This window comes from Cottoperca gobio, chromosome 12, assembly GCF_900634415.1.
Source record: "Cottoperca gobio chromosome 12, fCotGob3.1, whole genome shotgun sequence".
Classification (NCBI taxonomy): Eukaryota; Metazoa; Chordata; class Actinopteri; order Perciformes; family Bovichtidae; genus Cottoperca; species Cottoperca gobio.
Genome location: NC_041366.1, coordinates 15,940,342 through 15,956,681, shown reverse-complemented (window position 1 = coordinate 15,956,681; position 16,340 = coordinate 15,940,342). Strand labels below are relative to the sequence as shown.

At 39.6% G+C, this 16,340-nt stretch overlaps 1 protein-coding gene across 1 annotated transcript; it reads left to right on the top strand.

The window, feature by feature from the left end:
- Positions 1-243: 243 nt before the first annotated feature.
- antxr1b (ANTXR cell adhesion molecule 1b) lies at positions 244-14,744 on the top strand. Its single transcript, XM_029444042.1, is given in 20 exon segments — positions 244-290; positions 1,979-2,136; positions 4,459-4,530; positions 4,623-4,694; positions 4,804-4,885; positions 5,011-5,044; positions 5,307-5,386; positions 6,087-6,155; positions 6,257-6,337; positions 6,426-6,486; positions 6,862-6,960; positions 7,916-7,985; positions 8,084-8,162; positions 8,713-8,808; positions 8,902-8,943; positions 9,076-9,168; positions 11,283-11,441; positions 12,223-12,303; positions 14,056-14,220; positions 14,222-14,744. Coding segments are annotated over 20 exon segments (1,839 nt in total). The 5' UTR covers positions 244-257; the 3' UTR covers positions 14,435-14,744.
- Positions 14,745-16,340: the final 1,596 nt, after the last annotated feature.

Sequence of the window (16,340 nt, the reverse complement as noted above, 5' to 3'; positions counted from 1 at the left end):
CATTTGCATACTGTGTGAATAAGTGTTAAACCTCATTAATGGTCTCTTTTAACCTGAAATATCCTTTCTTGCATAGTTCTTTCTTTCTTAATTTGGACCACAGTGGATAATTGTGATGCAACTTTATAATTATATATAATACCAAGAGACATTTATTAACAACATCATACATTTTGGAATTCCTGCAAACCCATATGCTGATTTATTCCAATAATAACTCTTTCGTGAGACTCCTGCTTCAAAGACATCGTCAAAAGATGTTGATTCTGGACCGGATACACCACCTGCAGGTTAGAGCCCCCCCACCACCACACACACACACACACACACACACACACACACACACACACACACCCCTACTGTATAATGTGTGCAGACACCGACTCATTAGTGCAAGAGAAGATTGGCGAACAACGCTAAAGAACAATTTAAGAGAGGAAATGATCCACTTACTGAGCACGAGTTGAGTTTAATGTCACCCTCAGTTCCTCCATCCCTGTGGATGTGACATTTAAAACTAAATACATCACCTTTTAGACGCGATCAATCCTGTGTTCTGCTCTTCATCTGAACTACTTTACTGCTGCAGTGCCATGCAGTGATAACAAGCGAACATTCAGTCTCTTCTATGAACTGTTTCATGTTGGCACAGACAGAAAGGACTACTGCCATGATTTGTTTTATTTGGGGGTAAAGGCCCAACTACCGTCACTTCAGTTTAGTTGGTTTGGTGTTAAATGATCTTTCTATTGCAGCACATTCAGCTCTCAAAACGGCCTGTCGTACATTAAAGGACATATAACACTTTATTTGGTACACTTCAAAGGAATAGCTCGACATTTTGGGAACTACACTAATGTGTTTCTTGCTGTGAGTTATGAGGAAATTGATACCGCTCTCATATGTGTCATTTAAATATGTAGCTACCTTCCGTCAGGTATAACGTGTTACTTCAGGAGAGACACCGCATGTTGTTTTTACTGAAGTTGAGTTCTTACTTTTTAATACAGTAAACTAAACTAAAGACACATTATGTTAAGTACAATGACTTGCATAGAGCATGTGTTTACCACCAGTGGTGGAAAGTACTCAAGTACTGTACGTATGCACAATTTAGAAGTACTCGTACTTCACTTGAGTATTTTTATTTTGAAATGCTTTAAATACTTCTACTCCACCTCAAATCAGAAGCAATAATGTTCTTTTTACTCCACTACATCTATTTAATACTTTTAGATGCGTGTAACTTTACAGATACAGATAGAAAATGTTTTTATCTACAAATAAATGATGTATTATTATTTAAGCGATATTTAATTCAAATTAGATCCACCTTTACCAGCTGCAACATTTAAGTGATACAAACATGAATCTATGGTTATAAGCCAATATTTAAATAAATATTATTTTGAAATGGACCATTCTGCCTAAAGAGTACTTTTACTTTTTGCACTTCAAGCATATTTTGATGCTAATACTTTTGTTCTTTTGAATGCAGGACTTTTACTTGTGAGTATTTCTTCACTGTAGTATCACTACTTTCACCTTAGTCAAACCTCTGAGCACTTCTCCCCCCACTGCCACTAAGTGGCACTGATGGGCAGGTGTTGAATTGAGTAAACCTGCAAGAAAAGTGGAAGAAAAAGTATGTGTAAGAAGAAAATGTCTGTTGAAAGCTGTAGATTCATTCAGACACACACATGAAAAAACCCCACTAAGAGTTAAATAGAATAAAATAAATTAATGTGAACTCATTGCACCGTGTGTTAAATAGATTTAGTGTGGAGAGAGAGGGAGCCGAAGACTCAGTCCCCCCAGCTTCACTCCTCCTCTGCCAGCACACATCTGCTGCTGAGGAGACGGGACACTGATCCAGAGAGCAGCGTTTAATGCCTGCGCAGCATGGCTCACTACATTACTGTGGTGTGAGAGGGAAAGTGGACCTATGGTTGAGCTGCTGCTTTCTCCTAAACTTGAGGTGATGTCCCAGTGCTGGTGCAGGCCGGTCCTGCTCGCTGTGGAACTGGGCATGCTGGTGGCGGTCCTGGTGGCCAGCAGTGCAGGACAGATCCAAGACAAAAGGGAGGCAGGCTCGTCCTGCTACGGAGGATTTGACCTGTACTTTGTTTTGGATAAGTGAGTGCTTTTTGTTCAACCTTTAATATTTGGTGCATGACTCATTTGGGATTGTTTTGAAGACACAGGTGCAAATATTCAAAATGATCTACAGAGGCATTAATGAGCTACGTGCTTTACAAATATGTGCAGCTTTAAAATGAAAAGCAACTTCAAGTCAAATGAGAATAGGACAGGTTTTGGTCTGGGTACAGACAAAAAATAAATAATAATTAGGATTGACTTTAAGTCATAAGTGCCAAAACAAAGCTCAGGTCTCGTCAACCCAGCTGGCACACGTGGATAGTGTTCCAATTCATTGTCATTCTGCCCGGCAACAAACACTTATTTTCACTGTGGATTAATCTGCAGGTTACCTTATTTATTTATGGCTTATTTGAGAGGGACAGATATGATATACATAGACAAACTGAAAACAGTTATCCCATGCATCTACTGTTTATAGCTGATGCTGGTTTGCTTCACCCGTCTGTTCTGGATCAATCAACTAGTGGTTTGATCTATAAAATGTCAAAAAAATAATGAACACAGAAGGTGACTCCTTCAAATTACTTTTTTTTGTCCGACCAACAGATCAAAACCAAAAGATATTCAGTTTACAATCATATAAAAACAAAGACCATCAGTAAATCCTCACATGTAAAAGCTGGATTCAGAGGATTGTTGTTATTCTATTAACACAGGAGTAGATTTCTAGAAACCTGTGAGTGCAGACACAAGGGTTAAATAACACCGTCCATTAAACTGTCATGAAGCTAACGTGAAGTCATGTGTCAGTGTGTTGTTGTTTTGGAGTCCAGCTCATAGTAATGGACTCCTGGATGGAAACTACACAGTGCTGATGCATTCACTTCAATGATAAAGTGCCCTGCAGGGATCTCCGTAATATATAACAGATTAAACACTGTGACAAATACATAGTTATTGAAATAAATGCGGAGGATAACACAATAAAGTTTAAAAAAAACTTATTTCCATTGTGATTTTGGAAGTTGGGCCACGTTTCACCGGCTGGAGCTCACATTTCATCCCGACTTCAGCTCTCTGCTTCGGTCTGCAGAACCCTTTCTCCATTAGAGCCAGATGTTCCAAAGATCCCAAGTTCTTTGGCACTCTCTGTACTGGGACTCACATCACAGGATAAATGAAAACATAAGGGAGGGAGAAGAAGAGAGGCAGTGCAGCATGAGAAGAGGTTATGCATATTTGCCTCAAAATTATCTTTAATTGCTGATTTCCGCTTTAAAAGCTGCGTTTTCTTTTTATTGTGACTTGAGTCCGCACCTTTTTTTCAAAATGAGGATTTAACATTAAGCTCATCGAGATAATGACGTGGCACTTCTCCGTTTTTGCTATTAATTTAAAAATGAGTAGTGAAGCCATATGAGAAAAAGTGAAGCATCAGCACTTAGAAGGAAATACAAAAGCTTAAAACTCACCGGCTTCTCTACGTGAAGTTTCACTATGAGGAAGACGTAGATGAGCTCATACGTATACAGCACATATAAAATGCTGATAGTTCGTGGCACATATGCATAAAGCAGCTACAGCATAAGAAATCATTCAACTTAAAACTACAAGGAATACCAGTTCAGTCGGTCGGTTGAATGCAATATTGTAGATCGTAATCTTACACTAAATGCGCAGTACGTTTGATCAGACTCAAATATATTAGTCTATTAATAGTCAATTAATCATTCAAGTCATGTAATTCAAGCAAAAATGAGAAACAAATAGCCGGTCAAATGTGCAAATGTCCTGCTTTTCTTCGTGTTAAATGATAGTAAACTCAATATATTTGGGATTTGAACTGTAGTTTGGACAAAACAAGCAAGATTTTCTTTTTTTTTATGATATTTTATCGACCAAATGATTCAGCAGATTCATTACTATTTAAGATAATCATTAGATGCAATACTTGATGGGCTCACATCACAATCTCAAAAGCAAATCTGAGCTTTAAAGGGGCATTCTACCTTTCGTATGCACGATGAGTTCACCCATAAGAGGAGTACACAGCCTGTGAAAACAACAGTTAGTTTCAGTTGCATCAATTTTCTTTCTCTTGCAAATCCTATAGCTAGAGTGCATGCTGCAATGTTTACAGTATAGAAGCTGCAAAGTGAAGAGTTTTATCTTGTTACAGCTTATGACCAAGTGTTGATTTGTTGAGTTTGTGTCCATACAGGAGTCAGGAAATGAAACTTCCTACTGCATGGCATAGAAATGTAGAAACCGGAGGGCATTTGGGACTAGGTATCTTATATCACTTCCATGAAGCCACAAGAGAGTCAATTTGTATTCCATCAATCTTCTTCTCAGGTCTGGCAGTGTGCAACATTACTGGAATGAGATATATTATTTTGTTGACCACCTGGCTCACAAGTTTATCAGGTAGGTCCACACAGAAACATCACATTTTTAAAGAGAAATCGATTGAATGTAAAAACATGACAATCGTCTCTTCCTCTTTTCTTTCCTTCCAGTCCTCAGCTGCGGATGTCTTTTATTGTATTTTCAACAGAAGGAAGGATTCTCATGGCACTAACAGAAGACAGGTGCATACATGCACAGCCTCATGCTAATGTCTTAATGATTTGTATTTGCATGTCCAATTCCAATTTAATAAATATATGTTTTTATTCTCTTGAAAACGTGAATGATCAGAGAGCAGATCCGGGCGGGACTGGAGGAGCTAAGCATGGTGCAGCCAGGTGGAGACACCTTCATGCACAGAGGTTTTCAAAGAGTAAGCCATCTGTTAAGTTAATGGGAAACTGATCCTACTTTACCGACAGTATGGCATCAAACTTTTTCTAAAATGAGGCCCATTTAAATTTATTGCCACTGACGCCTCTAAAACTTCTCTCTCAGGCCAGCGAGCAAATATACTACGGGACTGGAGATGGTGAGTAGAACATTTTCCTTTTTAGCACTTAATCATTTCGTCTACTAGTGGAGTCTTTTTGTATCCATTCATCAGAATTAAGTTCAAACATGTGGTACAATAATCACAAAGACAGAAATAACAACAAAAACACGGCTGCTCTTTCTCTCATGTGACAATTATATTTAAAGTATTATGAAAGAAATGGATTTCACATGATGAGAAGGATTTTGTATCTTTATTTAAACAGCTTTTTGTTTTCCAATCCGGCTCTGACTTTTAGGTTACCGGACAGCCAGTGTTATCATCGCGCTGACGGACGGTGAACTGAGGGAGAATCAGTTTGACCTCGCACAAAGAGAGGTGACATGAAACCAGTTAGGGGTGTTTGCATGATTTAAACATTATATTAATGCAGTTGTTCATCAGTGAATCAATGTTCAATAGAGAATGAATATCTTTTCCAACTGACACTTTTCCCAAAATCCAACTTTGTCATCATCATGTAATGCATCATATCGCTTATTTTTCTCGTCACTTGAAAATAATGTAAAAATAGATAGAACTTAAAGTAGTAAATGCAGCGCTGAATATAAGGCAGGAAAATGCTGCTGTATTGTCCTCTTTGCATTAAAACGCAGGCTTGTTGTGCTTGTGGCCACATGGCTCTGAGTGATGTCACAACAGATGTTTTCCAGCAGCTGTCAATGGTATAACATCAACATCACTGATGGAGGCGTGTCCATGAGTGGAAAAAAGCTTTAAAGTTTTGGCCCATAAAAAGCAGCGCAACCTGCACCTTTCTGCCCTATATGCTGAGAATTCATCATTTCACTGAAGTTTATTCTTTTGTCTAAATTATACAAGGACCCTGCACAAAAATAATTTATCTCAAAATTAGCCAAATGACCATTTGCAGGTGTGCAACACCATTACATAATATCTACCACACAAGACAAATATACAAGCACACATCAACATATTAATACCAGCACATTTATGCAGTTCAACTCAAAAGTTACAACTCATTATAATTAAAAAACGTATTTGTTTAATGTCTCAGGCCAGCAGAGCGCGCCAGTTGGGTGCCACCGTGTACTGTGTGGGCGTAAAAGACTTCAATGAAACCCAGGTAAACCAATCTGTTAACTAAAACACCAGGTAACCAATATATGAATGAATCAAGCCGAACTATAAGACATTTAATCAGTTAATCATTCAATGTCTTGACAGCTTTCAACGATAGCTGACAGTAAGGACCACGTCTTCCCGGTGAATGATGGATTTGAGGCGCTGCAAGGGGTCATTGACTCGGTACTTTCATATTAGGATTCATTTCTTCATTGTATAATTTAATCTACTGCACCTTTAGTTCATCTTTTTACATTATTTCCCCTTTCAGATCCTGAAGCGATCATGCATTGAGATCTTGGCTGTAGAGCCCTCCAGCATCTGTGAAGGAGGTAACAGAAGAAAACACACACATGCTTTATTATATCTTTATTTATTTTTATATTGTATATTGTGTATATCTCTTGCTTTTAGTTTTAATTGAATTGTTTTGCTGTTGGAGGATTAGTAAAGTAAGTTTTTCATTGTATAGTATAACTGTGTGCATATGACAATAAATATCTTGAATTGAATCTTATATACAAAAACCAAAAACTCTTACATTTAGAGATAATAAGCTACACCCAAGCATAACATATACAGTATATATTATCAGATTACATGTATGTCACTGCCTTGGCTTCTTCAAAAATACATATTGCATAACCTACTGCAAGGACAAATATGATTATACAATATGAAATATAGTCCGTTTAATCCCACTTCAGAATCTTTCCAGGTGGTGGTCAAAGGAAATGGTTTCCTTCACGCCCGAGATGTACAGAAAGTTCTCTGCAGCTTTCGCATCAACGACACAGTTACTCTGAGTGAGTACATGCTCCAAGCTTTTAGAAATAACATAAAAATCTTAAAATCATTTCTTTTGTGACTTTTAAACTGCATTAATCCATATTTATACACATATTCTTTTATTAAATCACTATGTGTAATGTGAAAAGGGGGTCACTCGTAGTGACAAACCCATATTGAATATTCACCTATCTTTTTCAGCTAATTCAAACAAATAACAAGTTCACCGTGTTATATTTACAGTAACATGTCGAAAGTGAACGCTTGTTGTGGAGTTCTTACTGCAAACAGTGGGAAACAGTTAGTCTGTCGAAAGGCAACATAACCAGAGAAGAATGTAAATAAGTGTGTGAATAAACTTAACATCACCTCATCCTCCGTTGTCCGCTTTATATCGTGTAGTGATCGACAAGACAACAACAGTAGGTGTGTGTGAATACACACTATTAATAGACTGCAGCAGCTTTAGGGATTTCACTCAGCAGCCTTTTACATCATTGTTCCAAGTTTGTTTGGCCGTACAGAGGGGGATGGGAGGTGGGGGGGGGAAGCTCTTTGTGGCTTACAATGATTTAAATCCCTGTCGGTCCCCCCCCCCCCCCTGAAAACCATCAACACCATCTTCCCCTTCTTTGAATCAGCTGGTATAACGCTCAATGCTTCTCAGATGTCTGAAGGGGAATGTGGATCTCATCAGGGACGAGCACTGTCTTTTGCACACACTAGACACTCACTCAGCCAGGGTAAATAAACCACAAGCCTCACTCATTTGCTACATTTTCCATAAAGAGAGGAAGTCCAGGAATTTAATAACAAAAAGAATATTTTGAAGCTTGAATTTCCTGAAGTTTCAGGACTAGTAGAGAAAAATCAAGCAAACCTTTCCCTCATGAATGATCCCGACTTATCTTGTAATTGAGCTTCCTATATGCAACATACATACAAATTATGATCTTAATTTTATTTCCTCAGTGAAAAGACCTTTGGTGGTAAAAGATACCTACCTTCTGTGCCCAGCTCCTGTTCTGGAAAAAGAGGGAACGTAAGTTATTGCTGTTCACAGACGTATTAGACAGACAGACTAACTGTCAAAGAAAATCATCATCATCGCTCTCATTTCCCCCCTTATCATTTGTACAGCTGTGCCACTCTCCACGTCAGCATGAATAATGGCCTGAGCTTCATATCAAGCTCTGTCACAATCACTGCAGTCACCTGTGTAAGTGCAATGTAAAGCAAAGCTGATCATCACACATCACATCAGGGTAAGAAGGTCAATAATATAAGAAGGAGCAAGGCCGCTCAGCGATTTAAAAAGAAACTATAACATTTTAAAATCAAGTCTAAAAAGAACCACTGAGTAACCAGTGCAATGAGGCAAGAATAAGGGCAATGTGCTCATATGTTTTTGTTTTTTAAGAACCCTAGCTGCTGTATTTTGCGGCGATTTATTGATTTCTGGGGCAGTCCGGGAAATATTGAGTTACAGTAATCTAGAATGGCTGAAATCTCCTGATTTGACCGATAGCTGATTTGTTGTTGTTGATAAAATGTTTAGAGAAGGTCAAGTCCGAATCAAGGATTACTCCCAGATTACTGCAAACCCTGGGAAACTAATGGTTTACACAATCCCTGTGAGCTTTGGGTTAAGGTTTTCACAAAGCAACATGAAGTTCAGTAAAGTTGTGTACATGTTTGGGGAGGTATGGACTCTTAAGATTTTAGGTGTCACTCACTCTGGTTCTGTCCCGTCTCTGCTCCCCCCTCAGTCTGACGGGACCTTCGTGGCCATCGCTCTGCTCATCCTGCTGCTCCTGCTCATCATCCTTCTGCTGTGGTGGTTCTGGCCTCTCTGCTGCACCGTGGTACGGCAGCCATCTTGGATCCTCTGAGTGAAGAACATACAAATGTGTTGATGCAAGGACACACCAATACATATTTCATTTTCATGTTTGCAGGTCATTCACGAGCCGCCTCCTCCAGTAATAGAGGACAGCTCTGTAAGTGTTCTTGAACCTTTCTGCACCCATTTTAATTTCTTTACCGTAATCATTACCTTGTTTGTCAAGCACAGTCTTGTCAATTTGCTTTCTTCTTGTAAACATGAATACTGTTTCATTTCTTTTTTTTAGGATGACGAGGACGGTTTTCCCAAGAAGAGGTGGCCCACAGTGGACGCCTCGTACTACGGAGGACGTGGAGTCGGAGGCATCAAGAGAATGGAGGTAGAAAGAGAGAACAGCAACACAGATAGCAAAAACATCAACATTTACTGTTCACAAATATTTCCCAGACACTTTAAAACCTGATCTAAATTCACCAAAGATGACCCTAACCCAAATCTTAAAAATCTCAATTTGATGCTTCTATACACTATTTAGTAGTGTAACTATTTTCTGCATTGTTATATATTGTTATATATGTAAATATTAAAATGAAGTCCACTGCATATCTGTATCTATCTCCAGGTTCATAAAGGAAACACGTGGCGGCCTTTAATCCAGCACTCGGCCACTTTGAAAGAGCTCAAATAAATACAGCAGTAATACAAAGATGAACAGGAACAGATTCATTCATAAAAGAGCTGAGTATGCAAGTCCATGCTGGAAGCGGCTGAGTCACTTTGTTGTTGCGACTTCTTTGTAGAGCCAGTGAGAGTCAAGATGAAGCCCTCTGGCCAGTAAAGTGCAAAGACGGCAGATTAATTTGTGGTTGTTACACACCAGGCCAGTTTCTTTGGTCTTCTTTTGGTCTGCTCAGGAGAATTAAAGGTGCCTCTTAGTGAAGGCTTGTGTGAAGGCTTGGATTAGAGATGGTAAAAAGGCAAGAAAGAAGGCAAAACGTAAGCAGTGGAAAGAAAAATTCAGTCCTGATGTCAAGAGATTTCTTGTGAAATAAGAAGAGGCAGTCAGACATCTGAGCTCTCTTGACACCCTGAGAGGTGAACAGCAGACATGAGGCTGAGATGTTAGCAGGTTGAGAGATGTGTCTGTTGCTTGAGAGGAAGAAGGTCAAGGAGACAGAAGTCACTCTGTCAGTGTGAAGAGCTTTACAGGCTGTCAGTGCAGTCTGAGGAGTCTCTGCTGTGAACTTCAAGCGCCACCGCTTCCAAACAGAGCAATGGAAAATATGCACAACTTCATTTAAGTGCTTTCTCTGCCAAGTTAAAAACATTCATGGCTGAGCTGTGGCAGCTGCAAGGGAGTAAATCTGAGTAATGAACTTCCAAGGTTGCTTTGACAGGACTGGTTTCACTCTTGATGTGATGGATTGTTCTTGACATTTATTTTGGCCTTTTTAGTGGTTCTCTGAGCATCAAGGTAATGTGCTGTTAGTGAAACTATTACATTTGCTATTAGACTATCTGTGGCAGTGGGTCTCTTGTTGAAACTTTAGGTTGTATGCTATAAAACAGGTCCAAAAGTAAAAAATGCTGTTCTCCAAGAGGCTTAGGAAAAATCCCAAATCTGAAACTTTGGAACATAAATTGCAATGCAATAACATTTGGGGGCAAGGGAGCCAACTTCTGAGGACTGGGTTGAATTAAACTCCTTGTAAACATGCAACAAACATCTGCATATGCGAGGAAAGAGTCATTTTGATATGTACAAAATAAGGCAGCAAGTTGTCGCAAAGATTGACATAATTTATATACAGTTGCAGTTATTGTAGATGCATAGGTGTTGGTACAACTGTGACAATCATCTGATGTGATTCCACTGTTTTATTATCTCAAAATGACCATTTAGGATTGTAACAAGACAAAGAGTCTAAGCACTGTACTTGTACTAGGCCCAGCTGTGCAGTCTTGAGCTAAAAGGTAAAGCTTTTACAATGTTCATCATTAGTGTGTTAGCATGATAACGTTCACTGATTAGCTCTAAATGCAAAGTACAGCTGAGGCTGATGTCATTAGTTTTAAAAAGTAGGTTGTTCGGTCATAACCAAAATATCGGGCCCGAAAAAAAATTGACCAGTTGATGGCTCTAAAGTTAATATACAACGACACTCCATCCTATAATTGTTTGAGAAACATCTCTAGAAATTAAAAATGTTTATCTCATGGTAGCACTGAGTAGAAGTCAGTAGGATTCATTGTCTAAGAACAAAGAATGTTTGTAAATGTTTTTATGGCCACCCATAAAACATGGACCAGCAGCAGAGCCACGCTGCTTACGAGGCCAAAACACTGCCGCTGTCTTCTTCCCAAGGGAATGTAACCAAATATGATGGTTGATTTATCAACCATAACCCTTTTAAAAAAAACGTATTTAACACTCTAAATGAATGCCTCTTCTTTGTCTGCGGCACGGCGCTGAAAGCTTTTGTTTCTATTCAGGTCCGATGGGGAGATAAAGGCTCGACTGAAGAAGGAGCCAAACTGGAAAAAGCTAAAAACGCTCGAGTTGTGATGCCCGAGGAGGAGTTTGATCCACCACGGCCTTACTACAGCGTGCACAAATCCATCCGCCCACAGAAGTGGTACTCTCCTATCAAGGTGCTCCAGTTATTCACGTTTCATTCATCTTAATTGTGTTATTTATTCATTCACTTTGGGATTTGGTTCAAGTTACTCTTATGTAACTGATTAATAAATCGTGACCAGATGTCGGTTCATATTTAGCTTTTTAAAAAGTTTTTTAAACTTTATTATTTGGCTTTTAAATTCCTATTAACTATTTTGACAAATAAATCTTAACTTAGGGTCGACTTGCTAGCTTTTTCCAGAGCTTTCAACCACATTGCATGGTCTTCCCCACCAAATGTATTTCACGGCATGGATCACATAATGTTAATATATGTAATAGTTGTATGGTGTAAATTGCAGATGTTTTAAAACATAAAGACCTATTTCTTACCATGGTGTCTATCCATCATAATCTAAAACAAATTTATTTTTGTGTTTCTGGAATGACGTGTGACCAGGAAGCAGTTAATAAAAATGTGTTTCCTAACATATTAGTCCGCTGGATGGACAGTAATACGAACCATGAACTGAGCGAACCTCTGAATATTGAATCTGTTGAGCGAGTGTTATTTCTAACAACATACATTCTTTGTTTATCTGTCGCTCTACTGTATACCAGCTTCCTATGCAATAATCAAAGAGAGACATCTGGAGCAAAGAAGTGGAGCAGATGCAGTCTGGCAGAGTCACAAACAAACAGACTCTGCTCGTTAGCTTCAGTTTTTGCTGCAATGCTGGCCACTGCACACACATTTCTGATAATCAGAGTTGTTTTATATTTGTACTGTCATCTGTGATCCTCTTTCTCCAGGGCAAACTGGACGCTTTGTGTGTATTCCTGAGAAAAGGCTACGACAGAGTGTCTGTGATGCGACCTCATCCTGGAGACAAGGTGAGAGAAATCGACACGCGAAAAACAACAATGGAAAGTAAAGAGTTACTTATATAGAATAATGAAAAACAGCATCACCTCCGTAAAGGCCCTGTCACACATCTCCGTACGACTGAAACGTATGCCGGCGCATACGGAAATTTGTCAGAGTCCAAATACGTCCAACTTTTCATCAGAGCGGAAAAGTGAACATATACAGATACGCATGTCTAACCTATTGATAGCGCATCACTTACTTATACAAAATGTATCAGACGAATGCCCAACGAATGCATAACGTATACAAAAATATGGCGTATACAAAATATCGGCAACACGCTGGTGTACGTTGATATAAGGTAAGGTATAAGTAGTATTCGTTAAGAGCTCACTGTGTTACGCTGGTGTACGTAGATATAAGGTAAGGTATAAGTAGTATTCGTTAAGAGCTCACTGTGTTACGCTGGGGTGCGTTGTTGAACGCTGATGTTTTGAGCATGTTCAAAATTACCGGACGTACCCGACGTGTGCTTCATAAGATATGCAGACGTTACGTTACGTTAGACATACGTGAATACGGAATACGTACGTGAATATTTACCTACGTAAATACCTACGTAAATACCTACGTGACTACGTTAGAGGTTCGTTAGACATAGGCTACGTCGGCTGACGGTGAATCCTACAGCCAATGTATTGATAATGAGTGGATACCCTATTCCTACGCTATGTTAAGATGATGCCTGACGACGGAGTAACTTATTAAACGTGTTTCTACAGTACAGCTAGCGTTCAGCATGTTAGCCGTTCTCCAGCATCAGCATGACGTGAACCAGATGGCACTTTTCCAGCTCCGTTGGCCAGACGCTCTGATACGTTTTAAATAGTTAAGTGATACGCTATCAATGTTTGACATACGCATAATAATTAGTTATGTACGCGACAACACCGCTGTGGAATAGTTGGACGTATTTGGACATTTTGAGCTAATTTTCATATATATGTTTCTGCCATACGGAACTGTGTATGTCTGGCGTGTTCGGAGTGTCGTCTGCGTCCTTCAAACGATCACAACATACCCTTAATTTATATCAACCTATTGCCGATATTTCGTAAGCGCCGGCATAAGTTTCTGTCATACGGATATGTGTTACAGGGCCTTAAGGCAAGAACACATTCACTACAAAACAAAGCAATTAATAAGATTGTGAACCAAGTATTTGAACTTTTGGCAGACAGGTGTGTAAAAATTTGCCAAATCTTAAATCATGACCTCTGGAAATGAGGGATAAAGGAAGTTTGGAGCGAATGATCAAAGAAGAGAGTAGAAACCAAGTTGAAATCTTATCTGCATGACATTAAACACTTATTTCAGGGGATAAAAAGTCAAAGCTGCATCAAAGCGACTTCAAGCAAAACCCTCCAGTGGCATAATGAGCAGACAAAGGTAAAAAAAAACAACTGCAGCATTGTCTGGAGGAACGCTCTCGTCTGGAGAAGTCATTTAGAGTAGATGCTGCCTGCCTGCTCCCAGCGTCAGCTCGACTGGGCTGGCAGGAATGCTATTTTCTTCCATAACACTCACTAATGGAGGAATTTCCCCTTTCCATCAGTTGAAGGCTATACCCTCCAAGCCTGCCAATCGCTTTGCCACAGCAGATTCAGAAATCTTTCATGGAATATCTGCAGTTTCTTGACTTGCACGGCAAAATTCATAAACAAAACAAGCCTCTACAATGACTTGTGGTTACCGTTTGTTTCTCTTTGTTACAGGGCAAGTGCATAAACTTCACCCGAAGCAAATCCTACCCTGCTCCTCACTATCCCATCTACAAGCATCCCTCCACGCCCGTCTACACTTTGCCCCACAGTTACCAGCGTCGTCCATCGGAGGGCAGCCACGTCTTCAATTTGCCCCCTTCGCCCACTTCAACGCTACCCCCCTCTACCGTCCACTCCTCCCCCGTCCTTCACCACCCCTCCAATGTACACCCCCCCTCCAAACAGAGCTCTGCCCCCTTCCGACATGAGCTCAGTCTCTGCACCCCAGTCTCCAACTGGCTCCCTACCGCCTCCCCCTCAGGGTCCACCCCCATGTAGAGCGCCTCCTCCGTCACGCCCTCCTCCACGCCCCAATCATGAGAACCAGTGATGATAAAAAAAAAAAAGCAAAATGCTGAGAAGAAGGATCCAAGCTGGAGTGGAAACCTGAAAAGATCTTCTCCCCGTGCCTCTGTCCAAACAGAGTGACTGTGTAATGTCGCCTTTTCCGGCTGCAACTGTTGATCCTCAACAAGTGGCTCACGCATGATGTGCCATGAACTATGACTTGTTTTATAAGTTTATAAAGTGAATATTTAGTGCAGCGAACACAGCTTTGGCTATTAAATGCTATTGGAGCTAAGCAACGTACTCATTTTTTACAAACATTTCTTCCTGATATCAAATCAGACACTGCGATGTGCTATGGACTCGTATAAACTTACATTTTAGTCTTTGCCTGGTGTGAATCTTTTGATCTAAAATAAATAGTTCACTGCTTTGCACAGTGAAGAACAATAATCATCAGTTTAAGCAGCAGAAAATCCTGTATTTTGTGAATGAATATTCATCATCATATTGCATTAGAAGTCTGATGACAGTTTTTATTAAAAACAAAAAAACATTTTCACAGAAGACATTTTGACTTTTCACAGTAGGAAAAGCACAGGTGTAATTAATAAAATTAGCGAGTATTAGTCAATATTAAGTTCTCATATGAAGTAGCTATCTATCTAGTAAACATAAAGTCCACAAGAGTCTAAGAAAAAAGAGTAAAATACACAACAGCACTTGAAATGTTACTTAGAATGATGCTTAGCAACACATTAGCTCCAGACAGCTAGCACAGTAGCTAGCTTGATTAGCTAAAACTAAATTATACTTGATTACAAATCAACAATCACACCACAAAGGAGAAGAACTACCCACAGATCATGCTACAGCAGTGGCATTTAATCAAAAGATGAAATATGTCTGTCGTGCATCATTACTGTGCTTTTCCTGCTATGACCGTTCAAAAATGTCTGCTGTGGGAATTTGTGCGGCATAGGGCGCTCATATCAACAGACACAGAGCAGGACTTTTATTAGCTACGCCTACTGTTTAAATCATGAACTGAGCATAGATCTACAGTAATTAAGGTGGGTGTTTATGAACTTTGTACTAAAATAAAACTAAAGATGACACCGTTTATAAAAACCTTGTTTTAAATCCGGCCCCTTATTATGACCAGGCTTTTATGCCTGCAATGCTTTCAGAAACATTACATTACGGGAGAAAGCCCAGACTTTGCTTTGCTATGTGAACAATACAATAAGAAAGAGGCTACAAACAGCCAAAGTAAGGTTTGCATCTTTGACGAGAGGAGTTGAGCTGCGGTTGAGATGGTTGTTCCACCTGGTAAAGATGCCCGCAGATGGCTCCATGCAAAGATATTTTGGTCACCACTAAATACTTTTGGAAAAACTGGAGGAATTTACTGGAAAATTCTGCATCTGGGCTGCTCTGCTTTCCTGGCTGGCACTGCAGGAAACGTGCATACAGCTAGAATGTGCATGGATTAACAGGAGGATGAATTTATTTATAACGCTCAACAGTTTGGAGTGAATAGTTTCCATTTTGGGTAAAATGTGCATAGACTCTCTGTCAAAATACAAATATGAATTTGATTTTCAGAGTTTGAGATTACGCAACGAGCCAAAGGTGTCGTATTCCACTCAGATCTACAGAAATCAATCTTAAGATATCTTTTCCATGTGCTTTCCGTAGTTTCTTCTGAAGTTGGCTTTTACAGACGCATGCAGACGGACTAACAGTCCTGTGGCCAGTGAGCTCATGGAGGCGTGTCTGAAAGAACTGCCAGAAGCAAAAGGCAGTCAGATTTAAGGCAGACAATAAAATCAAATTCCAACTATGATGCCATGGAGATCAGGTATACAGCTTAACACTTTACCAAGTCCATCAGCAAGCAGTGATGAGACTGTTGATGTTAACAACATGCTAAATTATACCCTTCT